Source organism: Mirounga angustirostris, unplaced genomic scaffold (genome assembly GCF_029215605.1).
Source record: "Mirounga angustirostris isolate CCGP_5_RB_7025 unplaced genomic scaffold, mMirAng1.0.hap1 SCAF_6, whole genome shotgun sequence".
In the NCBI taxonomy this organism is placed as follows: Eukaryota; Metazoa; Chordata; class Mammalia; order Carnivora; family Phocidae; genus Mirounga; species Mirounga angustirostris.
In genome coordinates, this window is record NW_026991714.1 from 92,494,712 (window position 1) to 92,518,177 (window position 23,466).

Here is a 23,466-nt window from a genome sequence, read left to right on the forward strand (position 1 = left end):
GTCAAGTCTCACAACTGTGAAGTTACTCTCTTTCCTCCTCTCCATACTGTTCTCTCTGGAAGAAAGTCACTCTGTGTAGCCTCAGCCTAAGGAGTGAAGGGTTATGCTCCATCTCCTGGAGAAGGAAGTATCTACATAAGTTGTATACGTGTGTGTGTGTGTGTATAAATATATATATAAATAAATATATGTATCGCATAAATGAAGATATATTAGAATTCTTCTCTTGTTATTTATTTATTCAATCATTTATTGATAACAGTATGGATTCATGAATATTTATTTTATATTTTGTGTTATAATCTAATTCTACTTGGTTTTGTTGCTCACATGGTTCCAGCTTTGGCTGTTGGGACACTTCCATACTTTCTGGTGCAACAAGGTGTTCCAGACTCATCTTGTGCTGTCCCTATCCTAAACAATAGTGTCAGCCATTTCTACAAGGAACTCTGGTTTCTTTTAGTGGAGAAGAGTATTTAGAACCAAGAGCTGGGCACCAGGTATACTCACTGATACTGGTATGTCATGATATCCAGGCCTTCGCAGTGGATAGAACTAGGATATAGATACACATATGTAAGAAAAAGGAGTTAATTGTGATACTTCCAATTTCAATCCAACAATGCAGGGTATATTCTACTCTTCCCCTTCTCAGACTTGTAACCCAACAGTAGAAACCTGGATCCCATTATCCTCAGTATTTGTATAATTTGCTCAAGCCTAGAATGCATAAAAGATAGTTTCGAAATTGCTGGCTTCTTACTGCAATGGACCATAAGAGTGTAGCCCTTAAAGATAATGAGTTTGGTATCTGTGACAGAGGCAGTAGAGGAAGGAAGTTAAGAGTTCAAAGTCAACACTTTGGACAAGTTATGCTGCCTATTCAAGCCTCAATTTCCTCATGTATAAAATGGGAATAATGATGATGCCTACCTCACTGGGTTGTTGTGAGGATTAAATGGGCCATGGCTATAATAATATTCAGTACATGGAAGCTAAATGTTGTTTTAGACACATTCTGGGAACCCTCTTTTAATATACTGTGTAGAGGGAAAGCAAGTAACAAAATAAGGTGAATCTTAAGGGTTAACTTGTGCCTACACATTATTTTCTAGACCAATTACCAAGGGAACTGTTAGCAGAGGGATAAAACTGAGACTTGCTACCTTGTTTCAGGCATTATTGTAGGCAGTGCAGATACAGCAGTCAACAAAAACCAGTAAAAATCCTCGTCCTCACAGAACTTAACATTCTAGTAGGCATGTTTTGTACATCTACTGCTGTTTAATAAACTATCCCAAAACATGGTGTCATCAAACACAACTTTTTATTTCCTGAGTCAGGAATTCGGGGCCCAGACTGGCAGCTCTGTTCCAGATAGTGTTGGCCAGGGCATTCACTTGGCTCCATTCAGCTGATGACTATGATAGGCTAGGAAGGTCAAGAAGGCTTTATTTACATGTCTGGAGCCTTGATATTACCCATATGTGGCCTTGCAGCACTTGGCTAGCTTGAGCTTCCTTCGGGCTTGCTGGTCTGAGGGTAGTTGATCTTCTTACTTGTCTGTTGACTTCCAAAAGGAAGCACTCCAGACATCAAAAGCAGAAGCCCAGACCCGAGTGAGAGGAAGCAGACTCCATTTCTTGATGGGGAAGTGGCAATGTCACCTCAGAAAAGAGCATATGGGATGGCAGCTAATGTTGTAGTCATCTTTGGAAGCAATCTACCTCTGAGAGAGAGATAACAAAGATAAATCAGCGAAAATAAACTGTAGGAGAGAACTAAAGCAGGGAAGGGTGTAGTATGAGTTGCAATCGGGACTCATTGAGAAAGTTATGTTTACATTAAAACTTGAAGGAAATAGAGGAAACTGGGGCAAGAACATTCCAGGCAGAGGAAACAACAAGTGCAAAGGCCCCAAGGAGGAACATGCTTTGCATATTCAAGACAGCAAAAAGACTGATTTGTCTGAAGCAGAGGGATGAGGGGTCTCAAGAGTGGGAGGAGATAAAATCAGAGTGGTAAGGGGTCAGCAGTTCATATAGAGTCTTGTAGGCCATTGCAAGAAGTTTGGCTTTTACTATGAGTTAAATGGAGAGCCTTGGTTGTTTTTGAGTAGGGAAGAAATACATATTGTATGTTAAATTGTCTTTTCACAGGATCCCTCTTTCCACTACCTGAGCACACACAATAGGAAGCTAAAAGAAGTAGGGAGACCAGTTAGAAGACGATTGTAATAATTCAGACAAGAGATGATGGTGGCTTGAATGAGGGTAGAAGCACTGGAGAGGTGATAAGTGGTTGGATTCTGGACATATTTTGGACCTACATCCAACAAGGTTTACTGATGAACTGGACATGGAGTAGGGAGGAGCTAGAGAAGCCAAGGATGATCTCAAGATTCTTGACCCTCGCACCTAGGGGGATGGAGTTGGTATCCTCCAGATGAACTGAGAAGATCAGGACTGGGAGACAAGAGTAGAAGGTCATGTTAAGTTTGGAATGATTATTGGGCTTCCCAGTATAGCTATTTAATAAGAAGTGGGAGATGTAATTGATACATGCACCCACTTTTAGATACATAAGACATTTTTGGAAATATACATCAAAACAGTTAACAGCGGTTACCTCTGGGTAATAGGAATCTTCATAAATGGCACTGGGATATAAAAGGAGAGACTAACACATGTCTTTTGTTTGTTTTTAAATTTAATACCCTTCTATACCATGTATTACATGAATGTATGTATGCGTTACTGTGTCCTGTATTACTTTTATAACTAGAAAATCATACACAATTTGTGTGGTTGGTGAAATGAATCAAGTCATCACAAATAAATCTTATCAGAAAAGCCCACATTGGACCAGGGTCTTGGCAATGTCCGTTCAAGCTCTGACACTGATTTCTATGACTGGGAATTAACTGCTAATTCTTACCTTCTCTTCCTTCTCAGAGCTCTGTGAAATTTGGTGTGTAAACAGCCTCTCTAATTCACTTGCCTAATCTTGAAAACAGCACCAAGAGCTCTCAGCACTTACCTACCTCACAGGAAATTTGAGGTTGGATGAGATAAGGTGTTCAAATACTTTGAGTTACCACAAAGACAGGTGCTCATGTAGGCAGGTTATCATGAGTCCTGGAATATCAAGACATAGTAAAAAGAAGCTGTTTCTGCCCTTTGATCACACAGGCATTTTGATACTCTTGAACTATTACTCTTCATTTAGTCTGCCGTAGAATGAGTGTTTCTCCCCAAACAGTATTCATTTTAGCGTTTTTGTTCATGCCTTCTGTCAAACAAGATTTCCGCAGCCTTTGATTTTTATCAAGATTTACTTGACTTTATTCTTCAAAGCATTTAATTCAAAGTTCACTCTATCAGTGGGTGGATTAGTTGAGTAACTGAAATATCAGTGTTGAATGCCATAAGAGTTTGTTAAATTATTTCTCTTCACAAGAGATGTACTTACCAAAGTCATGTACTAATGAACAATGAAGTGACTGTCTAAATAGTAGACATCGTTAAAAGAAGTTACTGGTACACAGTGAATGAAAAATAATAAACAGTGACAGCTCTAACAAACGTTCATTCAATGCCCCTTAAGTATTCTTTTCAGGCCATTATGTGTCAGGTACTGTATTAGGTGCTATGAATACGAGAAGAAAACACATGTCTTTTCCCTCATGAAGCTTATATTCTGCCAGAGAATTGCCACATTGTGTTTTAAGTTTGGCGTCACCATTTTAATGAAGTATTTGAGATGCTATGTGAAGAGGAATTTGGAGGTTACAGGCTGTACCCGTTTCTGGAAATTGTGTAGTTGATTACTATTACTTTGAAAAAAAATCACCTTTAGTCCCACAAAGGTAAGGAGAAACCCAGAAAATCACTACCGAGCAGAATCACAAAGTACAGTCAGTGGAAAAAGTTGCAAGTCTCAGGAAAGATGAGCCATCTTTATATGTAAGACCTTTCTTAGAACTAGAACTTACAAGAAATTAGGCTGAATGTTCTAAAAACAATGTAAGATTAAAAAAAAAAAACCACCCAAACAAAAACTTACGTCAAATACAGGCTAGAAATTCACAGATATTATGGACTCCTGGGAGTGGCTTCTGTCTCTGGAAGGTGGTTGAAATAGATTGCCTTTGAGATTCCTTCCTAGCTTGAAGGAACCTAAATAAGTACGATTGTGAAGTTGTATTTTCTCTAGAGAAAGATTTCTCAACAGCCAAATACACCCAAGATGCTAAGATCCTATTTATATTTTATAATTATTTAACAATGATCTCAAACCAGAGATGGAGCTAAAGAAAACAAACAGGCCTTGTTAATTACTGAAGAGAGTTAAATAAAAGTATAGATTTTACCAGATACTTTTTTGCCTTAAGTTCATTAGAAATCTTATCATTTGCGGGCCACATGTCTGTCAAATTTCATTGGTAAACCACCAAACTGGTCAACGATCAGTCCAGGGTCCCCTGCCACCACCAGCATCCCCAACTCCCCAGAAATCTTGCTAACGTCTTTCCCCTCGCTTTTGCCTCCTTGTTCTAATTAATTTTCCACCCACATTTCTGATTTCAGTGCCAACTTCAGATGACTCTTGTTTCATCTTAAAATTTAGCTTACCGTTCCTTGCTTCTATAATTATTCTTTAAAAAGACCTCCATAGTAAAAATAAAAACTCACATTTTTGATCGGCAGCTTCTCCAAGTTGACTGGCACTTAGGTGCACATCCTAAGCTAGTGAGCATTTGATTGCAATGGTTCCTCTGGCTCTGATTCAAAAAGGGCTCCTGGCAAAGCCATTGTCTCACTTTCAAATGGTGGTGAGACATCAAAGGAGGAGTTCCTGCAGGAAGAGCCCAGGTTAACCGAACATGGGAATTCATGTTAACACAGTTAACGCATGACTACTGGCTCCTCACCTTGCAGCCTCCCCAAGCTGGGTTGTCTTCTAAGCCGTCTATCAGATGTTTCTTGTGTTTTGAACAACTTCAGGAGTTGGGACGGTAAGAATAGCCTTAGCAGCTAACATTTGTTGGACACGTACTATTTCCTTGGAACTTTGCAGATAGCTTTATGTGTAGTTTCCTCATTGAATCCTTGCAATGACCCTCTGAAGAAGGACCTATCATTACCCTTTTACAAGGTCTGCAGCTTAGCGGCCTTACGCTGACTGGCTTAAGGCCGGTGGGTGAAGGCAGCACCCCTCCCTGGGACTCAGTCCTCCGCTGGGTTCCTTCAGCACTGCGCTGGCCAGACTGTGGAGTGGGATTCCCTGTGGGAGGGAGCCGGGCCATCATGCCTTTGCTTTCTCTTCTCCGTGCCTGCCTCCCCTTCTAGGAGAGCTCATTCTTACCTTTTCTTGACTTGTACATTGTATCTTGTCCTTATTTTGTTTCACTTTGGGAAATCATCTATAATTCAGCTAAAGCTTGTACTTAATGCATGTAGATACTGTGAAGTTCCAAAAAGAGATCCCTTCTACGTATCTCAGTAAAGTTTTGTTAAAGAAGGACAAGTTAAGTGAGCAATTTACTAGAAACAGGATTGATGAAGGAACACTATTTTGATTTGAGGGGGACAAATACAGAGACCTTATGGCCATGGAGGAACAGAGCACACAGTGAACCTGTTGGCATCCTTCTGTCTCTTCACTGGGATGGGAGTTGGCACAACAGGGACTGTGGCTATCAGACCGTGAGGAAAGGACATGTGTCGTTTAATGACATATGTTCTCTCCTTAATTCATGGTCCCAGGAATCCGTTCAGGGCTCTTTTAAGCCCTTGGGAGACATGGAAGATTTGGGTGCCCCCTTCCCTCCACCGTATAGAATTCAAAAACAGGAGTACCATAAAACCCATTAAATTTAATCTTATATGGGTGCTGGAATTAATATAGTTTCTTTTTTTCTTATTGAAAAATCTGCCTCTCTCTCTCTCTCACTCTCTCGCGCGCGAGTGTGTGTGTGTGTGTGGGGGGGGTGTTGTTGGATTGAGATTTGCTGTTTTGTAAACTGAGTAATCCAGTACTGAGCAGTCCAAATGTAAGTTTCTAGAAGGTCCCAACTAACTGCAAAAAGGAGAAAGAGGAGTTAGTCTAAAGCTCATCAGTTTCTAATTTGAATGTCTAGCAGCACCTCACGAAGACTCAAGGAATGCATTAGACTAATGGTTTCCAAATTGCTGTGGGAAAGCCCAAGGTCCTAGAGAGCAGCTTCTGGGACTGCAAGAGTGGGATAGGTAGGAAGCAGGATGGGGAGGCCATGCGCTCCTTACTCCCTTTCCACTCCAGAGTAGTTGCACTGAGACCTGTTTTATTATTAAAAGACCCACATAAGATTTTGCTTGGAAATGGGGTCCCGTTGCTGCAACAAAAGCATAGTATTGTGTACTTGTCATTTTAATGCTGGTTAATGATCAGAAAAGTACTTGTGTTTTTTTCTGGCACTGGAACTAAACCCCATGAATCAATTCAAGTAATCTATAATCTCCTTGAGGACAGAGACTAGCCTTCATCCTCATCTTCCCCTGCCCGGGCAGCTAGCAGAGCCCTACATATGATGGGAACTACTAAAGTGTTGGCTGAATGCATGTCGTGTTTTCCCCATTACATTAATAATACAAGTCATCCGCTACTTCCCAAGAAGTTCACGGCAGAAAATTAAACAACAGAGTATTTTCACTGGTGTTGATCAGGTCTGTGGTACATTTAGTCCAACACTTTCTGGGCTCTCCACTCGAAGCATTTTATTTTAGTAATTGATTTGGGTTGAAATCAGTCTAAAGCGGCATCATAGCTCTGCATTTTTATTGAGTTTCATTTCTTGGGATGCTTTGCTGCATGAAATAGCAAAGGTGTGGAAGTATCCTGGGCACACCATTCTAATTTCCTGAAGAAACTTTGAATGACTCATTTGGGGATGATGTCAGCATTGCTCTCATAATTGACTATTTAAAAAGCACTTTTGGTATCACAAATTACAGAAAAAAAAAAAAAGTACAGTTGCATTTCCCACAGAGGGGGGCAGGAATCATGAACTCCACTCAGAGGGCTTGGTATGGATGGACGCATGAGGTTTGCCCTGGGCCCGTGAACGTTTTCTGCCTTCAATCTGTTCATGGCTCTGGGTCCCTCTTCACAACCCTTCAGGCCTCTCCTTCCTCTTGCCTACTGAAAAGAGAATTTGATAAACTCAATCATGCTCAGATGTCGCAGAGAGAAGCAATTTAATGTGTCACCTTCTGCTTGTAAAGAGGCTGGTAGGTAAGAAGAATCAAGTCAATGGTGTCACGTTAGTGACCTGGATACATGTGAAAAGTTATTTTATCTTCTTAATTTTTTTTTTAATCAAGCCAGCGGAAGCTTGATCCTCTGAGCACCTTTGTATTGACAAAGCAAGACTCAAAACTAGCCCCTGCCATCCATGGACTTCACAGGTAAACAGTGGCATGTACAGGCTACCGTTTTTCTTCTTCTAGAGACATGGCGAGCGTGCTCCCCCAATTCCAACTGTCACCACTCCTGCCCTCCTGCTCTAAAGAGAGTAGGTCACAGGTGATCTGGATGCCCTCAGCCCCCATGGCAGAGTTCTTCAGAAACTAAATGAAAGGCAAACACTTCAGTTCATCTGACATTCAAGGCAGTTCATCTGACCCCACTGCTTCATTCACCTTATTTCTCACTAATCCCCAGCCATGTGCAATTAAACCATTTCAGGCCCTTGGCATACCCTGTATTTTCACGCTTTTTAAGGCCATCTATTGCTATGGAAACAAAGCCCCCAAAAGTTACTGGTTAAAACAAGCAGCATTGGGGCACCTGGGTGGCTCAGTCGTTAAGCGTCTGCTTTCGGCTCAGGTCATGGTCCCAGGGTCCTGGGATCAAACCCCACATCGGGCTCCCTGCTCCGCGGGAAGCCTGCTTCTCCCTCTCCCACTCCCCCTGCTTGTGTTCCCTCTCTCGCTGTGTCTCTCTCTGTCAAATAAATAAAATCTTAAAAACAACAACAACAACAACAAGCATTTATTATCTTACTATAAGTTTTTGTGGGTCGAGAATTTAGGAAGCACTTAGCTGATGGTTCTGGCTTGGAATTTCTCAGGAGGGTGGTCATGCCTGGGATCTGCTCCTGAGATGGCTCACTCAAAAGGTGGTGCTTATCACTGGGAGGAGGGCTCAGTTCCTCTTCAGCTGTGTCTCTTCCAGGACTGTCTGAGGTTAGCTGCTGGCTTTTCTCAAAGTGAGCGATCCAAGAGAGAGTGCTCAGGGGCAAGCTGTCCTTATAATGACTGAGCATCACAAGCTGCTGCACAGCATCACCTCCACATCGTCTGTTAACTAGGACTGAATCATGAAGTCTACATTGAAGGGGAGGGGAATGAGGCTCCACCTTTGAAGAGAAGTGTCAAAGAATTTGTAGATGTATTTTAAACCACCATAATGCTCCTGCCCTACCATTTGCTCTGTTCCTTCTGCTCAGAATGCCCTTCCTATATAGGCAGGGCCCCAAAGGACATGACTTAATAGTTAGCAGCATCCTGGTCTCTTCCCAACAGATCTGAGTGGCACCCCAAATCCCAGCATGGCGATCAAAACTGTCTCCAAATATTGTCAAATGTTCCATGGTGAACACAAATGACCCCTGGTTTGGAACCACAGTTCTAGATGTTAAAAGTTCTGTGATTTATTTTTGTAACCCCGATACTAAACAGCTTTAATACGCTGATGTATTCACTACTCTAAAAGATGGTTCTAACAATCTAGAACGTGACTTTATTCTTTCAACTTTATGTTGCTGAGGACTCTGACTTGTCCTGTCCAACCATTTCCGGGCTTCCTTCACGCCTGACTCCAATAGCCTTTCAATAAATACCCCCACCTCCCCTGTTTTTTTCAAGGTCTGGCTCAAATACCATTTCTTCCAGTTCTCCCTGATTTCCTTAGATGGAATTTATCTTTTCTTCCCCTTCATATTTCTATTATAATGCTTTCCAGAGCTTAGTAGTCGATTCAAGTTTACACATACCCAAAGCAGGTCCCTCCTGAATGCCTCCTGGGGCCAAGCATCATGTCCAGAATAGTATATGCTGGATCTTATTGTGAATGAAATGGATTTTCATTTGGGGCTCTAATACAAAGGGATATACCCAGGGACCACATCACTAGGGGAGAAGTTTGGAAGCTAGTCTGGCAAAACTTGCCCTTAATGCTTTTTTGCTATTTCACATTTATTAGAGGCTGGGAGTACAATGAGGAAGTTGAGCACTCACTTTGGATCATGAATGATGACGTTCAAATCCTGTCTCACTCCCCATGAGACTTTAGGCAAGTTACTTAATTGTTCTGTGCCTTAAATCGCTCATTTGTAATATGGTGATTGTTATGATACCACCCTGAAGGGATAAAACGAGGCAGATCAACTTGGAGCTGCTCTAGCTGAATTAGGAGAGGGAGAACCAGAGGCTACTCTCTTGGCATCACTCTCTCTGGGTCTACCTCAAAGGTTATCAACTCAGGAGCCTAGGGCTCTCTAGATTAGTTTGAGATAAATACCATCAGCCATTCCAGTGGTTTTACTGATAGGAAAGTTGAACAGATGAATAAATAGCTTGCCCAGGCAACATGGCTAGTTAATGGTAAGCGAAGGACTAGAATCCAATTCTCCCAACTCATAAACTGAATACTCTTTCCACTAACTCTGCCAACTCTATTGCTGATGTCAACTATTCCTATTTCAGTTTGTCTTATTTTCCTGAACTGGCATTCAAGGTCCTGCACGTGGTCCAACATACCCTACCTTTCCCCTATTGCCAATTTTACTTTAGCCATGACAATCTTCACCATGTTCTGTGGATTCTTACCTTAAAAATAGTCTCACTGCCTTATCTAATCCATTCTTTTCCACAACTTTCATGACTACATTCCCCCCTTAAATTTGAATGCTGTAAAATTAAACTCCTCCAGGAACCTACTGGATAAACTGATTTCTATTTTACTTATTTCTCCTAGATTTGAAAAATCTTCCTATTACGACTTGCTCTCACATTGTCCCAAGATACTCATAGTACATAATTTTGTATTGCTTAACTCATTTTAGTAGTAAAAAGATACAAGGCATTTTGCACTTGTTGAAAAATTGCTTTGTAAAAGTTCTCATGCCTCTCTCTGATCTCTTACAACACTTAAAGTTAGATGTTTATGTTATACTGATACTCTTTTATATCGCCTATTGTTGTTTTATGTATTATCTTTTCAACTAATTTCTCAGGTACACTGGTGGTAGATAGGGATTGTTTTAAATGTCTGTGTACAGATATATTACTGTTAGATAGGCAGAATGCAAATTCAAGCAGTAATTCACCTCAATATTCTCTAATATGGTTGATCCTACAAACTCTTACATGAACTTCTCAAAAATAAGTATTCTTTTTAATTTTGCAAACCCCAATGGTGCCTAACATAGGGCTCTAATATAGGGACAGTAAGTATTTGGATACATTTTTAGATATCTCTTAAAGTCCAATATTTTCACATGAAGTAAAAAAAAATGGGGCTGGGTTAAAATTCTTTTAAGAATATATGTATGTATGTGTATATATTAGCTAGATCTTCTCATTCCTTTCTTTATATATTTGTTATAATTTTATATGTCACACTATAGAGACAAGGTAAGAACTTATATGCCAGGCCCTGGGCTTTATGTTTGTTACCTGCATTATCTTAATAATCATGGCTATCGGGGTGCCTGGGTGGCTCAGTTGGTTAATAATCATGGCTATCCTATGAGGTAAATACTATTTTTACCTTAAAGATTAGAAAAACCCCAAATCCCAAATTTAGATAATGTTAAAAAAAAAAAAAAAAATCCCCGAATTACAGTGAGGTCGCACAGAGCTAGAACTAAATCCAGGTCTAATTCCAGAATCCACACTCCTAACTACCATGCAATTATGACCCCAGGCAATTCTTCTGTGTTTGCTTAGTGTGCTACTGAGTTAATTCATATGCTTAGCACAATGCCCTACACATATTTACCCGATACTATTCCTCCATCAGCATTTTGCTGTGACAGGATTAAAAGGTCAATAAGACATGCTCCCTATCCTTGAAAAACCTAATTTGTGATAGGTAGAATTCTAAAATGGCACCCCAAGATGTCCTGCCCTATGAATATATCATGCCCATGATATTATATGCAAAAGAGATTTTTCCAGATGTAAGTAAGGTTACTAATCAGTGGATCTTGAACTAATGAAAAGGGAAATTATCCTGGTGGGCTACATCTACTCACATAATTCCTTTAAAAGTAGTTTTCCCCAGCTGGTAGTGGATGGAAAAGTCAGACAGATTTGAATTAGGTAGATTCAACTCCTCCATGAGGGGGATTTAATTCAGCAGACTTAATGAGTTGTTGCTATCTTTGAAGAGGGGGCCGTGTGCCAAAACTGGAGCGTGACCTCCAGTTGCTGAGAGTGACCCCTGCTCAATCCACAAGCACTAGGAACTGAATTCTGCCAACACCCGAATAACAGATAAGCCTAGAAGTGGATTTTCCCCAGAGGCTCCAGATTAGAGAGCCCAGGCTGTCCGGTACCTTCAATGTCGGCCTTGTGGGATCCCAAGCTGAGAGTCCACTGAGAGCCCATGCAGAATTCTGATCTAAAGAAATGTGAGATAATAAATGTATGTTGTTTTAAGTTGATAAGTTTATGGTAATTTGTTATACAGGGGACAAATTCACAAAACTAATACGTAAGGGAACACAAAACTATAAACAAGGGCTTGGGCTGTAGAAGTAGGAATAAAACACAAAGAAAGGAGTGTAATTATCCTGGTGGAGAGGTTGAAGAGGGCATGAAGTCTTGAGGAATTTAGAGGTGCTACCATTTTGAAGAACGAATAAAATTTGCTGGCTGTGGGCTGAGGGAAGAGTGCATGAAGAAGAGAGGGAGGAGAGATATTCTAGGCAGAGAGGAGAGCATAAGAAAATGACGAGCAAGCAGAAACTTGTTGCGGCCACGTCCAAGTGCTGAGAGCAGCAAGAGAAACGCGCCCAGCAGGGCGTGGCAAGTTGGAAGGGGGCTGTGAGGCTTTCCGTCAGCTGTGGAGAGGTCTGGACTTTTATCCCGCCGGCACTGGCAGCACTTACAAAAGAGTCCTTTAAAACTAATTGAAAATATCTGGATTGAAGACTTGATGGAGTATAGGTATGTGCCTACAATTTTATATTATATATATATAAACACATGGTTTAATGTTTGAGGTAAGTGGGTAGATAACTCTTCTTAATACTTTTTCTCCTCTTTAATATAAAACGAAAATTACCACAACTAAGTAAATTAAGATTTGTTTATTAAGATGGCTAAATTCAACAAAAATGTATCTACTCACAAAAACAGAAAGAAAATGGTTTTTGAGTAAACAAACATAAAAATACAACACTCAGAAAAGTACCCATTTTCAACAAAACCATCTGTTTAAAAAACACTTTTTTGAGTATAGTTGACACACAATGTTAATTAGTTTCTGGTGTACAACATAGTGATTCGACAAGTCTATAGGTTATGCTGTGCTCACCATCCAAGTGTGGCCACCGTCTGTCCCCATACAACACTATGGCAATTACCACTGACGATATTCTCCGTGCTGGGCCTTTATACTTATTCATTCCATAACTGGAAGCCTGTATCTCCCACTCTCCTTACCCATTTTGTCCATCCCCCCTGGCCCTCTCTCCAGTGGCAACCATCAGTTTGTCTTCTGTATTTACTGGTCTGATTCTGCTTTTTGTTTGAAACATTTTATTTTAATATCTTGAAACATGCTTATGACAGGGCATAATTATGTATATACAAGATCTTTTCAATCTCTCCTTCAGTAGTACATTAAGAGATTACCATATCTCTGAAGGCAAACTGCTGCGATTTAAAACACAATTTTCAGTAAGATTTGGAATGATTTTGCCTAGGTTTCTAATTATCAAACATGCCAGGACTGGTATTTTTCCTATATTCAGATAAACAAAAATATTTATGTAATAAATCTCCTCAGAGCATAGGAAGCTTTTTAAAAAAAAGAAATGTTAAATATTTCTGGTCATGTTTCAGACTCAGAAGTAAAATATTGAAATAATATAATTGAGCCAGGATTGTTCATTTCTCTCCCCCTCCCCTGAGGAGCTCCATGGGAATAAATTAAGCACTGAGGGAGGTACATTAGAATAAGGAGTCTTCTTGTGGCTAACAGCAACTGAGTATCCTAGGTCCCTAATTTATTATCAGAGTGACTTAAGCTCTGGGCAAATTCTGCATCAGTAACCTAAAACTAAGTTTATAACAGTGAATTTTTAAAAGAGTAGACTGTAAGAAAGATTATATGTAAACATTTTAACGATTATTAGTTATAGCAAGGTTATCTAATATTAGTCATAATAATTAGCAGCAGCTTTGGGTATGTCTTTCTCTGATTGAGCTGATTTCACAACAGTTTACTTCTATCAGTCTAGCACAGAAGAGGGTACCTAAAGAAAAAGCTAGCAAATGTCTTCATGAATCAGTTCCTTTAATGTATAGAAATTTTAATCACATGACATTGGCTTCCTTACCAATCTTTAAAAAATACATACCCATAATAGAATACTTTTTTTTTTTTTTTTTTTAGAGAGTGCCAACAGAGTCAGGGGGAGGGGTAGAGGGAGAGGGAGAATCTCAAGCAGGCACCATGCCCAGCATGGAGCCTGACGTGGGGCTCTATTCTCAGGACCTTTGCAATCATGACCAGAGCCGAAATCAGGAGTTGTACGCTTAGCCACCTGAGCCACCCAGGTGCCCCATGAATATGTTTTAATCCATATGCTTGACCTACATTTAATTAAAAAATAAAAATTACAAACAATGCCAATTATACAAGCATGTTATAAAAAATAACACCCCCTAGCGTATTTGCAAATGCAATCTTGTCTTTTAAAAATTCAAAGGTAACACCTTTTCTAGTGTTAACTAAAAATATGCATAATCCAAAATAAACTTTTTACATAGAACTATTATCAGCAGTGAAGCAGTTACATTAAACATGTAAACATTTAAAAATAGTGATGCCTTTAAAATGTAAGGGCACAAAGTCAACTCTCTTTACTTTATAGTTTAAGACTAACAGAACACTATACAAATGGTCATCAGTTAAAGTTTAATTACTGTTCAATAGTTCATTCTTTAAAAAGACAAGGGCTTTGATAAATTCTGACCACAGGGACAGATATTTTCCCTGCCAAAGCACTATCTTCTTGTTCCTGGTAGTGTTCTGTCTGTATCTAGCACAGTTGTTCCTCATTCATGGTAACACAGGTGATTACATTCAAATGGCATTTACCATAAATTGAGCCAAACTGCCCTATAATTTCATTTTGGACTGAATTAATTAACTTCTCAGTAGGTGACTGAGGTGCTGAACACAAGCCTAAGGAAATACTTGACTGCTTAACCTACCTTATATGAATCTTCTCTAACACAAGGCAGCTTCCATTTTTAATAAACAGGACCAGAAAAATTTACTTAGTAGGATCTTAAAGGGTAAAGATAAGGCATTTATAATAAATGAAATTAGTTTTCCACATACATGCACATCCATTTAAAAGAAGTCAGGGGGCACTGCAGACAGTTAAGGAGGATTTAACCAAACTCCCCAAGAGTTGGCACACTTGATATTCTGAAAGACTGTGTTTACCTTAGGAGGTGTGTGTTTATAATAACAAAATGCCATCTTTGTCCTTGGAAAGATGTTTAAATAAAAAGCTCACCACTTTGTAGCAAGTAAAAATAATACTATCTTAATGCTGTTGTAAGTAATTTATGTCCCAGAGCTTGAAATGTAAATGTAATTTTCTAAGACATTATCTTCAGATCATCAGAATTATCATAATATAAAATATCTATTCTTTCTCTAATTATAATATTATTATCAAGATCTGACAGCTAACTCTTTGTTTTCGAGTTTATAGTCTTCATATATCAAGAAACAAATTAAAAGGACAAACAAGGAATGTGAAAAGGCAGCTCATAAAAAGCTGAAACATCTTTTATTACATGACATATTTTTATCTGTCATAAACTTCCGGTTTAGGAAATGAGAAAACAAATACTTCTTTTGACGAACTCCTTGACAAAGTGTTTAACTAAGTATTTTTAGATTTTTTTTAACTGTGGAAGGAAGGAAGGAAGGAAGGAAGGGAGTAAGAGGGAAAGAAGGAAGGGAGGGAGCCCTGACTTTGTATTATACCTTTTGGGGGAAGTGAGCTAACATTTAATGAACACCACGCTACAGGAAGTGAAGCTGAAGCCTTCAGCCTGATCCCAAAGTCTCTGTAGCATACAGCTAGATGGGCCCCCAGAAATAGCCTGAGTAACTGTGGTCCTTGGTCAGGCTTCACATAAATATTTCTAGGAGGAAGGACCTCAGCCTTGTTTTCAAAGTATCCCACTGAGGGCATGACTGCTAGGTAGTTTCTCTATGAATAAATTCTCTTTCCAGTACACCTTAAATCCTTCTTGATATAATATGCATGAGGAAATGACAAGAATATAATTTGGAAGTTTTAACACTGGTTGTTATAAGGAAGGCTTCAACTAAAAAAAAAAAAAATGCTTAGATACCAGTTTCAGAAACAATTTTGCCTGCAGCATCTTCTAGCTCAATAATTTAGTGGCAATGACAGTCACAAACACTGTCAGAAACAGCAGTGAGGTTCAAAAAATAAACAGAAATTCAAACAATAATATCCTGTAGATTTTTAATACGTCATTTACTGAATTGGCAACCACAACAGAATTTATGAGAGCCTTCTCGTTAGAAAAACGAATTAATCCTACCTTTGCAGGTTTTCATGCATGTGATTGTCTCTACAATCCTCTAAGGCAGGCACATGGGGTTTCCTTCTCATCAAATACTATGTCTATCCTGGTGTCGCAGGTCACAAGAGACCTTTTGTGTCATTACTCCCTGGAGTTGCAATTCTTACTAGGAGTCCCCCGCAAACACAAAAGTAACCGGGCAGTTACATCATTCCATATAAATGAAGAAAGACTGCTATCTAAAAATAATGAAAGGCTCCATTTAAATTAATGTTACTTTTTTGTCAAGTGTTCATTTTACTTTGTAATAATGTAGTTCTGATCCAAATAGAGTTCTTGTGAGCTTTAAAAAGATCTCCAGAGATTAAACACAGGGCAGTAATTTAATTCTTAGATTTTTATTTCTTGCAATGACATTTAGGGTTCAGTGTGATTTCAGATTTTTTGTGCCGTTGCTGACACCTTATGGAAACTCTTTTATTTGGAAATTCTGATTTGATTTTTAAAACTGTTCAGCTCTTGTTTACAAGAAGTATTATTATTTAAAAAATGGATTTTTGTTCCTTTAAGGTATTCATCCTCTTGCTATTAATTCCTCACTTGATTTCATAATCCTGTTTGGGTCACTATGATTAGTTGCTATGGAAATTACCTCCTATGGAAATGATTCCGATGTCATTGTTGTAAGAATATGACTTTTAATGAATAATATCAATAGCAGACATCAACCCTTACTAGAAAAAGGAAATTTAATTAAAATGTTTTTAAAGGATTCATTCTGAAAATTATTATCATGGCTAACTTTTCTGATATTTTTGAATTGGCCATCTGCTTTTTAAATAAGTATTAAATGAACTTTAAGGTGTTAATCAGCTGCTCACTTCCCCAAATTCCAGTGTCACAATTGAAATTAGCACCATGCATAGAAAAATGGAAATAAAAGAACATTTCATTTACCTTTTCTCTAAACTAATAAATGTTAATGCTTCACTTACGAGAGTTGATGTCAACAGGATTTCAGGGCTCATCAAGGAAACAACTCTGAATAGCACATTATAAATTCCCTTTAAAGATGAAGGATTTAATATTCCAAAATTCATCTCAGGAATTTGAAAGGTCAGTGAGTTAACTAGTGAGTTAAACAACAGATGAGAGCCAGTGAACCATTAGATGAGAATTCCAGAATGCTAAGAAGAAATTTTCTTGGGTGGATTCTATAATTTGTGGTTTGTATAAAACTTTTGAAACATTCCATTACTATTAAAATTCTCACAATGAGAATATGGCTCATATTTAACACATTTTAAATTACTAGACAGTCTCTCCCCAAAGAAATTTTAATGCCTTCTTCTGCCTAGTGCTTGCTCACTGCTGGCACTAATTTAGGAATAAATTAACCCTTCCAACAAGTAGGATATTGTCTAGAAACTGCCTTTTGCACTCTACCAGGGAAATCACTTATATTCTGAAGATCAGAAGTAAAAGAGAAATCCATTTCTTCATTATAAAGCATTTTAATACCTAATAGCTTATTAATTATTGATGTAAATCACTATCATATTTACCAACATAATTACATATTACCACATCTCTAGTGCTTCTGAATTAAGCCCATTTGTTAAATGCTTTATACATTAAGGGTCTTCTATACTTGTGCCTGCAACCATGATCTAGGGTCCAAAATGTCTTTGATAGACTTCTGCCTTGGAGCTGGCACTGGCTTGGCTTCAAAATTGGTTTTAGTGTCTATGTGTTCACCATCATTTAAATGATTTTTCCTGGCAGGAAGAAGTTTTCGAGGAGCAGCCATCGGTTTCTGTAAGTGATGCATTAGGGTTGATAATTTGGTATCCAAAGGCGAGGTCCAAGACACACTTGTTTTCTCCCAGTTGTCCTTAACCAATTGATCTGTGTTGCTCTGGGTTTTTAAGCTGAATGGAGCTTTATCAGGAGGAGGAAGGGGAGCGCGTCTTTTTTTCCCTTTCCCATCATGTAACTGCTTGCTTGAAGGAGATAATACCTTTTTCTGGATAACCACTTGATGATTATCATCAAAGAGGCTGGCCCAAAGAGGTGGTGAGGATTCTTCATGCTGACTAATAAGAAACTGTCCATTTGTCTCTTCAAGGTTTTTTTGTATTGCATCAGTTAAACTTTCAAGTTTTACAGGTGAATCAATGCCTGTAATAATTTTGAGAAAAAATACATGGGGGAAAACTCAAAAGCTGTGTACATTTTGAGTTATTGTTTTCTAAACCAGTATCTGTAAGTCATCAAAAACACATTGGATAAGCAAGTGGTTTTGGTTTAAAAATAACCCTACCAACAGAACCAAAAAATAAGATCGTTCACTATGCACTGCACACACACACACACACAAATATATTCCAAATATTAAATGAGTAAAAGCCAGTTTTCAAAGGAGCGGAGTTACATCAGGTTTTTCAATCCTATCGATTAAATATTTATTAAATAACTTTTCTTGGATTTAAAATCTATTCTGGGGGCGCCTGGGTGGCTCAGTCGTTAAGCGTCTGCCTTCGGCTCAGGTCATGATCCTAGGGTCTTGGGATCGAGCCCCGCATCGGGCTACCTGCTCGGCAGGAAGCCTGCTTCTCCCTCTCCCACTCCCCCTGCTTGTGTTCCCTCTCTCGCTGTGTCTCTCTGTCAAATAAAGAAATAAAATTTAAATAAATAAATAAATAAAATAAAATAAAATAAAATCTATTCTGACTTCTAGGTAAGAGTGGATTCCCTTTTTATAAAAGCCTGATATGTAAACTTGGACAAGGGTAACTGGATTAGCATCCTTTCCTGTAGACTAGCAAAGTCTCTGTTAATAGGGGAAAATTCCAAAACCAGAAACCCAAGGAAACAGAGTGAAGCCCTGATACCAGTTTGGTGATAAGGATGCTGGATGAATTTTTCCTTGGGAGAAAATAAAAGAACAGAGATAAATGTCTATGAAATGAATTACCTGGTATTAAATGAATCACTGGTTGTATCATTTTTAATCTAACATTTTAAAGTGTGTATAAAGTACATGTTGTGGCAAAATAAAATAGAATTTAGTGTTGACCTGTGTTTGTTCACAGCACTGTTCACTCAGGCAATCCCACAGAGAAATAAATACCCTTCAAAGTGTGGGAAAATGGAATATTCATGAGTCTAGAAATTTAAAATTTTCCAAAGTGTTAAACTTAACCAGTTTTCTGACCAGAGATGAAAGCCTCCATTTATTAATACTCATTTATCAACATTCTTTAAAACAAATTTAATAAAATACAGAAAAAATTACAGAACATGATTATATTTTAGAATCTGCAAGTTTACATTTTCAGAATTTTCATCAGCTACTCAGCTAATATTTATTTTCAGTGCACCCTTATTCATTTTGAAGCCTTAACGTTTTGTTTGATCTGAAGCATTCAAACTATGAAAAATGTGTATTCATTAATTTTGTATTAATTCATCTATTAAACATGAGTTCCTTAGTCTATAATCATAGTCTTTTTTCATTCATTTTGACTGTGCCCTGAAAATTTTAGCATTTTAATGTCAATAGAATAAGCTGCTTGAGTATGGACAATGTTGTTTTTGTTACCCTGCAGCTTAGAAAAGACAAACCCCACTTACTGATATCATGGTAGACTGAGGTCGCCTCTTTTGTCAAGAACAAAGGTGGTTTCCGTGGTGACATAATCTCAATTTTCATAAGTTCTTCACAACAATGCTTCCATTGGCCTAAGAAAGACAGAAAAAGGCAGGCTAGTTTAAAACATAAATGTGAAGACATATACTTCATTTTCAATAGATATCAACATATTTTTTGCTGTGAAAAGTAAGAGTGAATTTATAAAGCATTGCCTTAAGGAAGCCACAAAAACCTAGTACTACCTATAATTTTAAAGTCCAAGTCTAAGCATAAGAGTAATCTATTTGGAAAATAAAGTTCTGTGCACAGATATAAGAAGCTAAGATCTCTAGGCTATTAAATACTATACTATTTCACTAAATGGTCCAGTAAATGAAATTTCTATTCATGGCAAAAATTTGTACAAGTTCTCCTCTTTTAAATATTAAATAAAAATATCCAGTACTTATTAAGACAGTTGAAAGGTAAAAATCAACTGAAATAGAGTTACCTAGAAGGAAACAGTGCTTCTCAAAAATGGTGTTAACTTTGAAAATTCTAATTAAGAAATAATAATTGTTTATTTAACAATTATTTCTTCAAATGATTATGCTTTTCAAAATTCGTATAACTAGAAAAATGCTGCATTTTCATTCAAGTAAAAGGTATATAAGAGCCTATTACACATCAGTCAAAATTCTAACTGAGTCTAATTTATTTTAAGAAGGACACTTTAATTAAAGCCATTAGTCATTTGGAATTAAAAAAATACTCTTAAATAAGTTGTTTTGATTTTTAAGTTAAAATTTGAGAGTGTGGACAACAATTAATTTTCTTTTAATTATGTTTTACTATTTTCATCTTAAAATGCTTAGGCTTTTTTCTTCTGAATGGATATAAAAACTTTAACCTTTCCATGTTTATTGTGCGCCTGTGTGCTGGATAACAACTGTGCCAGAGACTATGTGCCTCTATATCCATGTTATAAAAGTAGGTTATTGCACCTCACTATTCTTATACTCTATCTTACATCTGTAGAAAAGTAAATTTAATACACATGTGCCTTTTTGGAATGATTTAAAATCTATATTTCTCTTCCTTTTATTATATTCTCAGTCTCCATAATCAATATCCAATTTAGTTATTTTCCATAGCTTAAAAATAAAAGACATTTCATGTTTGGTCAAGTTATCTATTCATTTTTGTTGTTTTAAATCTAATATACAGCCATGGTTATATGGTAATATGCATAAATTTTAAATCCATCACCTTAAATAGCTAAGAAACATAAAAAACCTTTTAGTATGTTTTATTACAATGCTAAGTATAGAATATGGTAAAAATTTCAAAATAGCCCACGTAGCATCTCATAAAGGGAATGAAATCTTGAGTTTGAGGCTTCAAAGGTTGCTCTGCAGAATTTAAATCTAGTAGGATCTGAGATCTGATAACTTATTCCTCCCCTCCACTTCCTTTTTTAGATAAATATATAAAAGCCAGCTTTTCCTTCTTGGGGGCAGAAAAAAAATAAGGTCTTATCTAATAGAAAAATAATGAAATACTTTGAACTGGCAAACATTTCTCCATCAAATCTTAGGCAAATTATGAAGTATAGTATTTTCTCTACATTGATAGATGAAAGCTTTGCATTGTTAAACTGGTAGCAGAATACTAATCATGTTGAAGACTGGAATATAAAGCCATATTATCCCATGCATTACTGAAGTCAGAGTCATGTGGTATGTTCACTGATCAGTTTTACAATGGAAACATTTATTTTATCAGTGAATAAATTAGTATGCGCTGTTATACCTGATACCAACATGCTAATGTAAAAATAAAGGCCCCGTATGAAATATTAAATGGCTATGTTGTGTTCACATAAAATCTGTACACTGAAGATGCTTACCACAATAATATTTGCTATAACGTTCCCAGTCAAAATGATCTGTTATGCTAAGCTGCTTATGTAACTCAATATTTATATTATTAAATACTTGGAAAAAATGTATCTTTGAGCCACCACTCCTAGCTCTACCCCTTTTGATCAACCAAAACAAGTGTCATTCCTCTTTTACATGTTCGTTAGCTCTCAAATATTAAAAATTAGCTATGACATCCCCCTTGCCTCCAACCTCCACCCTTCAGGTTGTTCTTTGCCAGGCTAAACAGACCTAGTACCATTAATGTTTTTTCTTGGTTTTTAATTTTCTCATTCTCCTGATTTTCTACTCTTAATCAGAGTCAAGTAATTGAAATTTGTTCTAAATATTAAATTACTCTGAGTTTATTCTAACCTAAATATCTATCCTCTACTTTGTTCTACACATCAGATTTCACCTAAGATCACAAGAGGCTACACTTACACTTACCACTTAAAAGTCAATCTTTAGGATAGTATAAACATTTCCATCTTTGCTTCATATCTTCATTCATGAATTCTAAAGTGCAAATCTAATAGAATTTATACTTTAAAGATTGGCAGATTTTATCCACAAATCATTAAATACTAAAGAATATGTAAGAACCTACTTGTCATCCCTTCCTTATTTTGGCAGTAATATCATGAGATTTGTATCCCTCCAACTCCCCCATTTTAGCATGATAAATTATTTTACCTAATCTGGCAAATAAAAACATAATACCGTCTAGTAGCAGTTGATATCCAGACCATAATATTCTGCATTTTTACCTCCTTTCACCCCTCGTTCCTGTTTTTATACACATAAAAAGTGTAAAATAGCAGAATCACTTCTAAAAATAATATAGTCTTTGTAAGACAGACTCTCTAGAGCAGAGCATTTAGGAAAGCAGTTAAAATTTCAGATGTGATCAGCAAACGAAAGGAAGTTGTTATCTTTTAAGTTACACATCTAAGATCAGCTGAAATTAAAAAAAAAAAATGTAGTGCATGCTGATAAGCATAGAACAAATATTTAAACATCTATTCAGTGCCTAGGGGGTAGTGCTTAAGGGAAACAAGTCCTAAAGAATTCCAGAAGGCTACGGAGGGAGTCCTCTGGTTTCCCGCAGTAAACCAGCAATCTCTTCAGGCCTCAATTTTCTCAACTTTAGAGCAGAGGGAAATCATTTCTGCCTTGCTGGGCTGTTGTGAGGAAAAAATGAAGCCATGTGGTATGTGGAAGGTAATCAATAAATTTAGTTCCCTTCTTTGCCCCCACCCCAAACATCACTATAATACTTGACCAGGCCATGGATCACAGTAGGCTTATAAAAATTAATCTTAGGACAGCAGGTATTAACTCTTTTATAAAGTTCCCCAAAACAGATCTTAAGAAGTCCTAAAATTTCTGTAGGATTATTTCTAGGAGTTGCAGAAACAACTTTGTATCGTTTGGAAATGGCTCTCTTTTGTAATTCTGTAAGAAAAGCATTCTGAAGACATAAAATACCAGTTGAATCTAATGGTGGGCTTAGTTTGACTAGAAATAGCCATTATCAATAGTCTACATTTTCAATATATGACTTCAATATTTTCTTGTTGATAAAATTCCTCCTTAAATTGAGGTATTAGGACCTCACATATTTTACATAGTAGAACTCTATTATTATATTACTATCACATTGTTTTTATAATCATGGGCTGTATTATTGAAACTGAAAAACCATATGTATGGTTTAAAAGAAATCTTTGGATGATGTCCAAGATGATAAAACAAATCTGGAATTAACAGAAGGTTACATGAATCTCTTGAGCATTTCAAATTTTAGGATCATCACTAACCTAGACAAGTTCTTCACTACTCAAATAGCTTCTTATCCCTTTGATCAAACACACTGCCTTAACTAGTTAAAACCCAATATTTTGAAAAAATGTGGTCTAATTATTTTAGGGACCAGAGAAACTTAAAAATAATAGGTAGGGATACGAGGAATTCAAAGGTATAATAAACTATAGTAAATCAGGCACTGGGGAAAGGTTGAGAGAAAAAGGCATCAATGCATTGATGATAT

General features: G+C 37.3%; 1 protein-coding gene across 4 annotated transcripts in view; it reads right to left on the reverse strand.

Moving 5' to 3' along the window:
• Nucleotides 1-11,479: 11,479 nt before the first annotated feature.
• Nucleotides 11,480-23,466, reverse strand: part of RTKN2 (rhotekin 2) — a 78,389-nt gene continuing 66,402 nt past the window's right edge. For 3 of the 4 annotated variants that reach the window (XM_045877913.3, XM_064594676.1, XM_064594677.1), the window contains 2 exons: nucleotides 19,494-19,601; nucleotides 12,357-18,038 (listed from right to left, as the gene is read on the reverse strand). In XM_045877913.3, coding sequence (XP_045733869.1) covers nucleotides 17,503-18,038; nucleotides 19,494-19,601 — 644 coding nt within the window. In that variant the 3' untranslated portion in view covers nucleotides 12,357-17,502. Of the gene's footprint in view, nucleotides 11,671-12,356; nucleotides 18,039-19,493; nucleotides 19,602-23,466 lie in introns of those variants that run through there. The other variant, XM_064594678.1, reaches the window with a different exon arrangement.